At 36.7% G+C, this 12,483-nt stretch overlaps 1 protein-coding gene across 2 annotated transcripts in view; it reads left to right on the top strand.

The window, feature by feature from the left end:
* The window catches only part of TBC1D5 (TBC1 domain family member 5), a 309,248-nt gene that overhangs the window by 153,340 nt on the left and 143,425 nt on the right, over positions 1 to 12,483 (top strand). For both annotated transcript variants that reach the window (XM_079299429.1, XM_079299430.1), the window contains exon 5: positions 4,265 to 4,331. In XM_079299429.1, the coding sequence (XP_079155555.1) occupies positions 4,265 to 4,331 (67 nt within the window). The remainder of the gene's footprint in view (positions 1 to 4,264; positions 4,332 to 12,483) is intronic.

Here is a 12,483-nt window from a genome sequence, read left to right as displayed (position 1 = left end):
ATAACAGTTACTGCAAGTTAGAAGCCCATGTGTTCTGGGTGAGTCTAGTACCCTACCAAGTGTACACATCCTTCTCCATGCATCTCAGAAATCTAAAGAAGCTAGCATTTTAAATGTTCTTTTTTTATTAGTTATTGAAATTGCCAATTTTGGGTTACACAACTTCTCTTGAAACAGCCTTCAGCTGTGTCCAGCAGGGTCAGGTCCCAGCTGCCCAAGTCCCAGCTCCCTTTAGCCCTTGGCCTGTGCACAAGAACAGACTTCACTAAAGTGAAGCAATTTCAGGAGAGGGAGTTTGCTGCAGTTAAAGCAGCAGCAATCCAGGTAATTTTCAGGCCCTTTGGAAGGATACAGCCTTATTTTATTATTGTATTAAAATCAGTAACTGCTCTAGTGCTGAAAGCCATACTTACTTTGATACAGGTGCTTGTTACAGTATTGCTCATTTCCCTTCTCTTTCCTTTGAAAGTGTGGCAGGATTTATTTTACCTTTTTCCCCTTAACTTGTGCATTTGAAGTTAGGAAAGCTTTTCACAAGGTCTGTGGCAGGGTTACTAGAGCATCCTCTGTTTCTTCAGCAAAACCCTTCTTCCCATAATTGAGTTTCAGAAGGAAATTCAAGATTAAGATAATACTGAATCAAATTTTTAAAGGGGACCACAATTTTTGTTATTAGCATCATGTTCAGTATACATCCCAATTTTACCAGAAATTCTTTCCATTACCAGTGAAGAAGATAGAAGTAGTACATCTGTTCTACTGGGAGTTCACCATATCTTTCAGGAGGAGTAACTGGAACTTTCCTGAGGAGAAGTGATACAGGGCATGGATTCCCACAGCTTAATGTCATTAGTTAGTGGAGCAGCAGTCTCATTTGTCCTCTATATCACTGACTGTATGGAAACTTAATAGGATTTGCTAAAAAGCCTTTTGGATAAAACTAGGTAAAATTTAGGGAGCCTTCTGTTAAGAAAATTAATACTTTGCTCTTTGCTTTATGATTTTTATCACTTTCAATGAATGACATCTTAATAATCTTTCAAGGTGTCATAAAAGACATACCCATCTTAAAGGAGGTAGAGCAAGGGAGAAATCACAGAAGAGTCTGTTCCACTAAATCCTGATTTTCAGAGCTGAACACACCTAGCTCTATCCAATTTTGGTAGCTGCTGCTAATGATATGATGAGGCTGTAAAAGTAGCTTGCCAAAAAGTGCCCAAACAGTAACTTGTATGATTATGAGATTTATTAACAATGGGTATATTAAAAATGCTAAAGTATTATGGTGATCATTTAAATGCAGGAAATTACTGTCTTCAGAATAAAGCAAGCTAAACGTGGAGTAGTTTGTGAAGGGCAGCTCAGTGGATTTGGCAGACCCAGGATCCCACCAGCTATGGGGATCCTGGTGAAAGAAAAACTGTTATCCTCATTTTCTTTGCAAAGTCCTGTTTGCTCTTCAAGCAGGACAAATGGTTTTGCTAAAAGATTAAAAAGTCCATGCTTTTTTTTGAGATAGTCCTAAAGTTCATTCTTCAGAAAGGAGTAAGATTATGTTGCTATTCTTGAAAAGGCATTTTTTCAGTATATCAGCTTAGCATTGTGAATATATTGTTTGTTTTTTTTCAATCTGGCCACTCTGGGAGGTGAATGTTTAGTTTAAGTACAAATGGAGTGCAGTGGTGTATTCAGGACCCATTTTGATGTGCTGTGTACCTGTAGCATTTGTCCAATATCACTGCACCTGTCCATATGGCTTTAACAGAGACTGAACATAGTTCAGTCATTTCTCTGAATGCCCAGGATCAGATGTGGAGATGGGTAATACATGAAAAAGTGTATTAATGAAAATTGTCCCAATATGGGAGACTATTTTACAAGATATGAGGGAAAAAAATGAACAGATGGTTATTAATAACAGGAGGGTCAGCTCCTGGATTAAATATCTGGTGTTGTTAATTTAGTTAAATTTAGTAAACAAAAAGCAGATTGATTAAGCAGGATTTCCATTTTCAAAATAAATGGAGAGAGCTAACTAGTGAAATCAACTGGATGAGTGATTTTAGGCTAAGATGTAGTAGAGGTTCGGGATTTATTTTAGACAAAGGTGCAAAAGTTAATAAAAAACCCTGCATTCTAAATTAGATAAGAAAAGAAACACTTGGAAGTTCTATGCCAAAGTGAATGATTAAGTATTTTTAAAGAAATGTCTGGAATAAGCAAAGATGCTCAAAGAAACAGAAAAGCAGCTTGATGTGCAAAGAAGTCCACATCCTGGATGTCAGAAAACGTGGGGTTATAGCAACAATCAGCAAAAATTTAAGTTGAATCAGATCATAACACGAGAATTTAAATAAACAGGAAAATATTACTTGACTGTGTAAAGAAGCTTGCTAGGAAAGAAAACTAGAACCATTCTGCAGTGTGAATGGACAAGTGATACTAAATGTAATCCAACTATGGTCTGAAAAGGAAAACATTTAATTTTCAGTAAAAATAGAAATTGAGGCAAAGGGCTGAAAATAAATCAATAAAATAGATGGGAGTTTTGGGTAGATACTGTAAATCAGCAAAGCTAATAATCTGACTTCCAGACCTCTAGAATATAGACAAATGCTGCTGCATGGAACAATTTTCAGTATTTTAATTCATGGCTGATGAGTGGAAATATAGTACCTGTACTTAGATTAACAGGTGATAATTAATTAAAAAGTGATAGCAAAGCACCTACATGTGCTGACCATTATCTTTGCAGAGCTTTAAAGAAGTTTTTAAGAAAGAAGTAAGAGAGAAAAGCAAGCAAATGGCAAAACTTTTATTACAGTTTTGTTTTATGCTAAATGGATATTGTGGGCAGTTAAGCTGCTTGCTTTTCAAAATATACATTCAGAAAATACATTAAGTCTGTCTGGACTTCAGTAAACCATCTGATGTAGTGCCACAGGAGATGGTGTGAAACATAAAGGATGGGGATTAATGAAGTACAGTGATTTTAGGATGAATAAAGAAATGCAAATTTTAATGAAAGAATTCTCTTTTGCGAAGCTTGGGGTTGAACCAGTCTTATCCAATATTTTCGTTTATTGTCTTGCCACAGAATGAGAGCTGATAGACTTTTATGAAGTAAAATTATTGGAAGTGCCAGTGCAAATTGAGTACTCAGGCAGGACTGGTCCTTTCTGAAGAAAAGAGGACTGCAAACAGCATGACATTGTGTGAACTACAATATTGCACCAGCAAGAATTTTTAGTGCAAACTGAAAACTGCTTTTCATCAGTAAAAGATGGAGAGTAAATGTGCAGGCATGTTGGGTTAAGGATGGCTGTGAAACTGCATTTGTTTGCTAGCAAAGAAAACCACTGTGCAAATTATCAACTCTCTGAACTTTTAGCATGCTGTCCACAGCTCCTGTGCATCCTTTTCAATGTGTAAGAAGGACTGAGTTAAAGAAAATGGGGAATACAAAGCCTCATTTAGAAAAAAAAGACTGAAAGAACTTGATTTCAGTCAGCAGAACAGAGAACAGAGCTGTGCAGTGCTACCTGTAAATTAACTAAGGAGGCACATGGGGACATACAAGAATTATCAAGCTAAATGATGGGGCAAGAATGAACAGCATAAAACAGGACAAGAATAAATCTGCTTTGAAAAATACATGACTCCTGGCTTTTAGCAGTCTTTCAGTAGACATCGTTATAGAAGGAAAATTTCCTTGGAATCCTTGATTTCTAGCAGCATCACTGTTCTATGTATCACCAGCCCACAGTAAACAGTAACATATGTAAAATAAGATGTTTGGCAGACGTCTTAATAGGTACTTTCAGAGAGGCTTTGAATTGTGCTATGACAAAAAAAGCCTGGTATCACAAAGTCAGCTCAAAATTTTTCACTAAACAGATAAACTTTCACGTTTTTTGACTTAATGTTGGTAAAATCAAGCTCATCTACTTATATGTGTACTTCTGTAATCCTATACTAGTTGAATTGTGCTTAATAATTTGAGAAGGGCCTCAATCAAAACTTCAAGTAAAATTAAGGATCAGATTTTCAGAACATTCAGATTCTAATTTGAACATGGAGACTAGTTAAAATGGCTGTAAGAATTTAAAGAGGTAAAATTGAGAACTGGCTATGTAAGTTTTAGATGAGTTTTATTGTAACTGAAGTCACCACATATGGTAAAATCAGGTGCATTTGTCATCAATATTGTTTTCATATCAGTGTTTGTCTTACAACAAAGGTGTTTTCTCTTTTTTTATATTAGGAGGATCAAGTGAAAATGGAAGCACACCCCCCACCTCAGATTCAGATGGAACTTTTACCTCTTACAGGTTGGTAATTTTTTGTATTTATTTTCTAATTTTAAGAAGGTTGATTATAATAAGAAGCATAATCTATTTAAAGCAAAAGATCAGCTCCTATACTTTATGAGGATTGTGCAATCTAAACTGAAACAGTGAACAAAAGAACATCAAGTATTTAATTAAGGAATTACCTAAATTTTTTTTTTTTCTGGATTGTCGGGTTTTTTAAAAAGTTGTTTAAAATGTTTAACTAATGCAAGTATAAGATCTGTGAAAGTCTAAACGTTTTTAAGGTTGGTTTTTTGGTGGGTTTTTTCTTACAAAGTATTAAATAAAGTAAACTCAGATCAACTAAGCTAAATGTTGAAATGTTCAACTCACCAGTGATAACCTTTCTGATCTTCTCCAAAGTACCTGGATCTATGGACCACATGAAACTATTTCTTCATTATGTCATGTCAAAAACCAAAGCCAAGATCAGTTAAATTTGAGTTCATTTGACAGGAAAATAATATTTCCATTTTATTGGCAATAAACTCCAGTTAAAGAAACTTTTTTCAGCAATGTCATTGAGCTTGAATCTTGCTTGGGTACATACCAGAGGCTGTCTTGTGCTTGGAAGCACAGAAAGCTAATCAGCAGGTGTATACTTGCATCTTCCACCCTGCAAAATACTGACTCTACTACAAAAAATCTTTGTCCTTGTGACAAGTAAATTAGTAGTATGATTTGTGCTAATCATAAGGATTGCATCTGATTTTCATGTTTAAGTATGGTAAAACAAAACAAGCTTACCACATGATTATTTTTGAATTATTTAGTAGACTATGTTGTTTGGCCTTTTTTTTGGTTTTGTTTTGGTTTGCACTCTGCTGGAATCCCTACTTCAAAGAGGTGCAGCAGGCAGGAGGAACCTGCCTTGTCCTGGTGGCAGCCAGCTGGGTGGGGAGTGTTGTACCTTGGTGCAGGCAGTGAGCTGTGCTGGTCATGAGGAGCCTCAGGCATGGGGTGGCAGGGAGGGACACAATGCTGGAGAACCTGTTGCAGGCTGGAGACAGAGGGATTGCCAAGGAGAGCAAGGAGAAAACAGCCTGGTCTTGAGGATGTTGAAAAGAAAGACATTTTGTAAGGACCTAGAGGGAACAGTGAAGAGTTTCCTGCAATTCAAACACCCAGAAGAACCTTCTGGACTAAGAGCAAGGTTGGAACCAAGGGTGTGCCTGCAGGGACAAAGTGGGACTGGGGTGAGCTGGTTTAAGTATCCTTACAATTTTCTGTATCCCAGTAAGTTGATTCTAATGAGACCTACTTTGTGATGATGTAAAACTCTTCTGGATAGTTAGCATATTCACTTTGATAAAATATATTGGAAGATACATTTTAGGGTTCTGCACGACTGTGTCTCTTGTCATATTTTTGTTTTCTGCATGCAACATACTGTCTAAGTTAAAAGAGGGACTGAAAAATGCCACCCAGGATAATCTTCATGTTTTTTAGGTGATACAGAGAGACGACAAATCAGTCTCTCAGAAATAGGCAAGATAGAACTTAACCAGATCAACAAAGGAAATTGAGAGCTCTCTCTGTCATTAAAACCAGGAAACTTATTCTGGAAAGTCATTGACTCAAGAGGTCCAGCAGTCTTACCTTGCCAAGTGGCAATACTTGAAGAAGAAGCAGCCAGCTTTAGCTGGACTCTGGTTCCACAAGAGTGTGAGCTGTGGAGCTGGGGTCTGAGCCCTTCTTCTCACCCCTGCTCCACTCAGGCAGTAGCACTCATCTCTCAGGGAGCTAGTCCAGGGAGCTAACCCAGCCCAACCTGTTCATTCTTCACTGGGAGAACTTTCTGATGACTTCATTCTCAGTATCCTCCTGCCAAAGCTTCCCATGGTATCAGTGCCATTGCAGGGAATGTAGCTAGCATGGACAACTAAAAATAAGTGGGAGGACAGAGCATGGTACTTATTCCCAATATCAACCCAAACTTTAGTGACTCTTTAATGTCTCACAGATTAAGTGGAGGTAAAGGCTGATATTTGTATCTCTATATTCCTTAGTCCAAAGTGCTTATAATAAACATGACATTGGCTACAAGTTCAGTTGAGTAATACTCGTATTCTGTCACAACTTAGAAAACTGAAGTTAATTAGTCTTTTAAGAGGGGTTCCATATCTCATTGCCAAAGTATTATTGTTATAATTAAAGACATGATAGTAAAAAAGATACTTACTGTGTGCATGTGTGTTGGGGAGGTGTGTATGTATACATCTATATAAAAGTAACTTCTGATTTTTTGTAGTTGGCAAGCTATCACTGTTACATAGTAGTAGTGCTTGAGATTTGAAATGTGTAGTTGTTGCTCAGTGGCAAGTAATTCCCATCATCTAATGAGACTAGCAGTAAATTTGATGGTTGGGTTGGATATTGTTTTGATAGTTATATTTCTGGACTGCATGTTAAGTAAAAATTTCATCTAATACCTTATGAAAGATGAAAAACTAATCCTAAACTGCCTTGAAAGGTAATGATGGTAAATAGTTGTTACTTCTTTAAGGACCCATTGAATATTTTTACTTATTTTAGGATATTGTTAAGGAATATTGTTTCAGTAAGTAGTAATTTGGTAAAACTAATGCTAGTCTTGTTTACCCAATGCATTTCAGTCTTTGGTATTTTTAAGAGACCAGCTAATGAATTTTTGCCATAAAAGAGGCAAAGGCATCTTTGGATCATGGTAGATGTCATACATGAAGAAGATAAATGCATGAGAAATTGCATTGAAAATTTTTTGCTGAAACAAAAGTTTCTTTATATTTTATCAGGAATAGGCCTTTACAACTTAATTAGAAGAGATGACTCCAAAATATTTGAATATTAATAAGTTTTGCTATTAAAGTGCTCTGAAAAACAATGTTTTTTACCACAAGAAAAAATAAACCCCAGGAGAGGCTGCTTGATTCCCACATTCTCTATTTTAAAGGAAAATTTGATACTATCCAGTACAAGACTCCAAGTGTATGTGTTAATAAAGAATGACATATTATTCTTTGATATATTTATGATGCTCCAGAACTATTTGTATGGTTTCATTTTTAATATGAAGGTGTCACCTTGGAGTTTGTGACTCTTGCTTGTGTTGATCACAGCACAGGTTTAATGCTGAATGTGTTCAGCTAGTGAGCATTTCTCTTTAGGTCATAAAGTTTATAAGTAATGTAAGTGAAAAGCACATGTGACAGGCATATATTTCTAAACATTCTTTGAGTTTGTGAAGGCATCCTGTCAGGTCACAGAGATTTTTCTAGCTGGTCTTTAGGCTCTGATGGAAGTATTCTTTGTGTACTTGGGAAGAAGCTTTACTAATAAGAAATTGGGAAAAATATTTCCTAGAACCATGTCATGAAAATTAGAAGTTCACTATTAGAAACATTTGAACAAGGATTTAGACATATAATAACTTTCAGCTTTTAAATGTAAGAAACTTAAAGAAAATATTTAAGCTTTGCCCTACTGTATTATTTTACTACTATGGTTAAAGCCTTTTTTGGATGTCCAAATGGGCTGGATTTCACCAAAAGGAAAAGGAAAATAGATGTGTGTCTTTAGGTTCAGTATCTGCAATGCAGTGCCACTAGAAAGTAGAAATACTGTCTTTCTCCTCCCTTCCCAAGGGCAGCTGACCTTCTCCTCGCCAAAGAGGTGAACCCCTTGCCAGCACATATGACTACAGACTATTACATTAATCTGTTTAGCCTCAGTACCAGCTGCTTGCATGTTTTTAATTATCTTATTAGATGGTATAACAGTGACCTATGAAATAAAATGAAGGTGAGTATTTTTTACCTTTATTTTACAGGCTATTTTTCTAAATATATTTTAATGACCTAATTATGACTTTTAGGGAGAGCCATTGATGCAGACATTCAATTTGGCTGATAGAATCTAACATCTCAAGGACACTTATTTTCTTTCAAGGTGGATTCATACATTAATATTGCTTCTAATAAATATATAGCCTAAAACAGCTCACTTTTCATACTTGTGTTGTTAACTTACTTTATGATTCAGAGACCCAAGACTGCTGTGTTGGATAGTTTCTTAATACATCTCTGCACATGTAATAAGTTCAATTCTTACCCCATGTATCAAGCTAAAGTTCTTTCCTCTGTTGGTTAAATTCTATGATAAAAGGTGATTGCTCAAAGCTGTGGGTTGTGTAGACAAGGTGTATTCCTTCTTCTGCTCATGATCCAAACAGGCAGAGGAACTAGTATAGGAAAGACTTTGTATTCCGTTTTCTCCCCCTGACTCCTTACAGATTCTGCTCACCAGATGTTCCCTTCCTTGCTGCAAAAGGCAATGTGGTCCTGCTGGCTGAGTGTGTCTGGTGTGCCAGCCAACTGCAGGGCTGACACTGAGCATACAGAAGAAAGATGGCAAGGGGTGCAAGCTGTTCCTCCTTGGTTCTGCCTGCTTCCAAAAGTGGTGCTGAAACCACTGGGTTGCCCTTTGACCTGTGGCTTTTGTTGGCAATTGAGCCAGAATTGGCTGCACTCTGTCCTTACATGTTGAACATTCTGTGAAGATGTGTGTGACTTCCCTTGTGGAAAACTGTCTTAATCTATTAGGAAGCATACCTTATCCATCTACACAATCCTATCTAGTCTTGTTCATACACAGACAATGTTACTTTATTGTTTTAATTTTAAGCCACCCCTGTGCAATTATAATCTTACTTTTCCTGATTTTGTTCACTGTATGTCCACACATAATCAAGAGATGTAAAGAATAAGCTTGTTTCTATGGGTTTTTCAATTAATTTGAAATAAGAAAAATTGGGATAGAAGGCTATGTAGTGAAATTGTCAATGCAACACCACTCCACTCTGCAGGGAGAATTCACAGCACTTGCATCCTTTCTTTCCACAAGAAAGTAGTAAAACTGGATCCATGTTTATTTTGTCTTATCCTAAACCATTTGCTAGACACTGTTCCAGTGCAAAGAGGCCTTTTCAGTACGAGTCAGTTTTGTCTGGGCACTGTTAAACTCTCTCCTTGATTCTTCTGAAAGATTATGTTCATAATGTGCTAAGAATCTTTCTCTGGATGTGGTAGTCTGTGCCAGTACTCTCATTTTGTTAGTGTTTATGATGTTGTCAGGAATTCCATCTTGCAAATCTCCCTTTTCTAGCAAGAGAAAGTGAGTGTTTGCACTGATCACAGGTTTCCTCCAGCAGGTTTTTTTAATTCCAAGTCCTGGAGGATCACTGTCATACCTATTAAAAGCTTAGAAAAATTCTGATTTTCTCTGAATTATTTTAAAATTGCTTTTTTCTTTTTTTTTTTTTTTTTTTTTCTTTTAAGGGGACTTACATAATTTCCATCTCTGTCTTGTAAAATTTCTGTTATTTACTTCTTCCTTCCATAGCTGATCCTAGCTGCATTCCTTGGCTGGTGTCCTAAGGAATTGGTGAAGGATATCATAAGACAAGAAAGAGTAAATTGTCATTAAGGAACTGAAAACCTATATTCAGTATCCTTCTTCTAAGATGCAAACATTTCAACACCTATAAATGGTGGATTTTTTACATTTTCCAGTAAAAATTATATTATTTTCTAAAGACATTGAAATGATAGTATAGACTTGCTTTCTGGTTTTATGCAATGTAATAGAGAAAAGCAAATTTAAGACATTTGCTTAAAGCTTGAGATGCTTTTTACAGAGAATCATAAAGGAAGGATTGAGTTACCAACATCTTTTGTTGGTAGAATGCTTTTTTTATGGATTGGCTGCAAGAAGGAAAGACTTAGATTGTGAAGACATACCATGGAAGAGAAAATGGTAATTTCTAAAATCCATGGAAAGCAAGTGAAAATTTTAGTTCTAATTTATTCTGTTATACTTGAAAATCAGCATATATACTACTGACATCAAAATCAACTGATGCCATATTTTCCCTAACTTATGTTTAAAGTGGTTTTCATTATGAATTTCTTTTACTTTTCCACTCTCAATAACCTTCAGACTTTCATGACAATTGGGAAATGTGACGAGGACAAGGGGGGATTTTCAAGAAGGCTGAGAAGGAGGATGCAGGGAAATAGGACAGTTAGCTGCACCTTGGCCCCAGAGGAGATGGAGAAGCAGATAATATACAGGGGGCTGGAAAAAGGACCTGGGGGTCCTGGCAGGCATCAAACTGAACATGAGTCACCAATGCTCCCTTGCAGCAAAAAAAAGCTAATGGTATCCTGGGATGTATTAGGAGCTCTTCTGTGAGGAAAGACTGAGAGAGGTGGGAATGTTCTGCCTGGGAAAGAGAAGGCTCAGGACATCTTTTTGAAGTCTGTGGGTATCTAATGAAGGGTGGACATAGAGACAGGCTCTTTTCAGTGACACCCAGCACAATCAGAGCTAATGGGCACAAACAGAAGCACACAAAGTTCCATCTGAATACCAGGAGGCACTATTACATCTGGCTTTTGGTTGGATGATTTGTAAAGCTGTAGCTTTTAACTTCTGTTGTGTGCTACAGGAGGCTCTTACCTTTTCATTAATGAATGCATGTTTGTATAACAAGGCTGCATGCATGTGAACACAAAATTCACAGAGCTCTGCCTAGCTGTGGGTATGAGCAGAAGGGTAAAACAGCAGAAGGGATCTCTAGTCAGGAGAAGTAGGAAGTAAATGTGCTACATGTACATGCAAAGGATTTCAAAGGTACTGGGGGATTTAAACTAGAAAGCTTTAACTCTGCAACTGGCAAACTCAATTACAATACCATAATAAAAATAGTTGAACATGTATCTACATTTTGTCTCACTATTCTGTAAATGTATGTGGAAAGTAATGGGTAGAGGAGAATGTGCTGGTGAAATTTAGACTTTGAAATGGCTGTAGGAAGAATTCTTCTATAAAAGCTGAACTGTTAAAGGGTTGGAAATTACATGCTCTCCAAAGGCCACACTTGGCTCTTTGTCTGAGAACCACCAAGGCAAAGTGGACAATATGGAATACGGAGAAAGAAAGATGTCTTGGGGTTGTGTCAGACCCAGTGCTATGAGGAATGATGTTGGCAGAGCATCCTGCTGCCAATGCAGCCTTATTTCAGTTCCCTGAACTGTGCTACACACACACTGGTGGCTTAAAGAGCATAGCTAACTAATAGCTTTATTTGCTGGAATGTTTGCCTTAAGAAAGTGATTTTACCTTTCTTCACACAAACCTTTTTAACTGTATGTCAGCCAAAAGTAAATGAAACCTGAACTGTTCAGAAAAATCTGCCCCCTTTGAATGTTCAGCCTCCCAGCAACACAGCCATGCATATTCACACTTACATGGCTGTTAGCTCTGCCACATATCCTGAGGCAGGACTTTGAGAAACAGAGGAAAATATATGTATTTTCAAGCAGACTGATAAGCCTTCACATTAAAGCTGTCAAATGGATTTTCAGGGTAGAAAATAAAAATCTGTGTGTTTCAGAAATGTTTTTTAGAAACTGTACTTATTACTTGATACTACCTTTCAATTGGGGTTTTTTTCCTCTGTTTTTATAAAATTAACTCTGTCTTTATTACATTCCTGGCAGGTGCCTCACTTTTTTCTCAACTGTTGATTTTATGGCATAATAAATAATACAAACTGTGCATGTTTCTTGGATTTATGCAATATGTTTGAAAGGAATTGTTGCCTCTATTTAAATATTTAAATATAGATACTTGATGCTTCTATCAATAAAGATCTCATATTGCAAAACACATGACACAACAATTTGAGAATTGGCTCCTTTCTGATGGCCTGTTCAGTAGCCTGTTGCTTCATTGAGTGCCCCTGAGGAGCTGAGTTTGGGTCTCAGCATTTTAACAAGCACATTCTGAAGATGAAAACCAGTCTAAAAATGTGAAATTTGCTTCTCTAGAAGCACACATGCCATTATTTTAAGATGATTTTGCAATACTAGCAACGCTGCTCAAGGATTTTCTTTGGATCTCTCTCAGGCCATAAAATTGGTCTAGAGGAATAAGGTTCAGATTTAGATTGAAATCCTAAATATATATGCAACTGTTTCAGTAGTATAGTCATATTCTTCCATAGACTGAGGAATATTCTTTGTTATTTAAATGTTGCTGTATCAAATTGGTCTTGTTTCTTCAAGGACTCAAAAAAAGGGATTTCAAA

Source organism: Erithacus rubecula (assembly GCF_903797595.1).
Source record: "Erithacus rubecula genome assembly, chromosome: 3".
In the NCBI taxonomy this organism is placed as follows: Eukaryota; Metazoa; Chordata; class Aves; order Passeriformes; family Muscicapidae; genus Erithacus; species Erithacus rubecula.
Note: the sequence above shows the minus strand (reverse complement) of the source record. Positions and strands in the feature narration are given on the sequence as shown.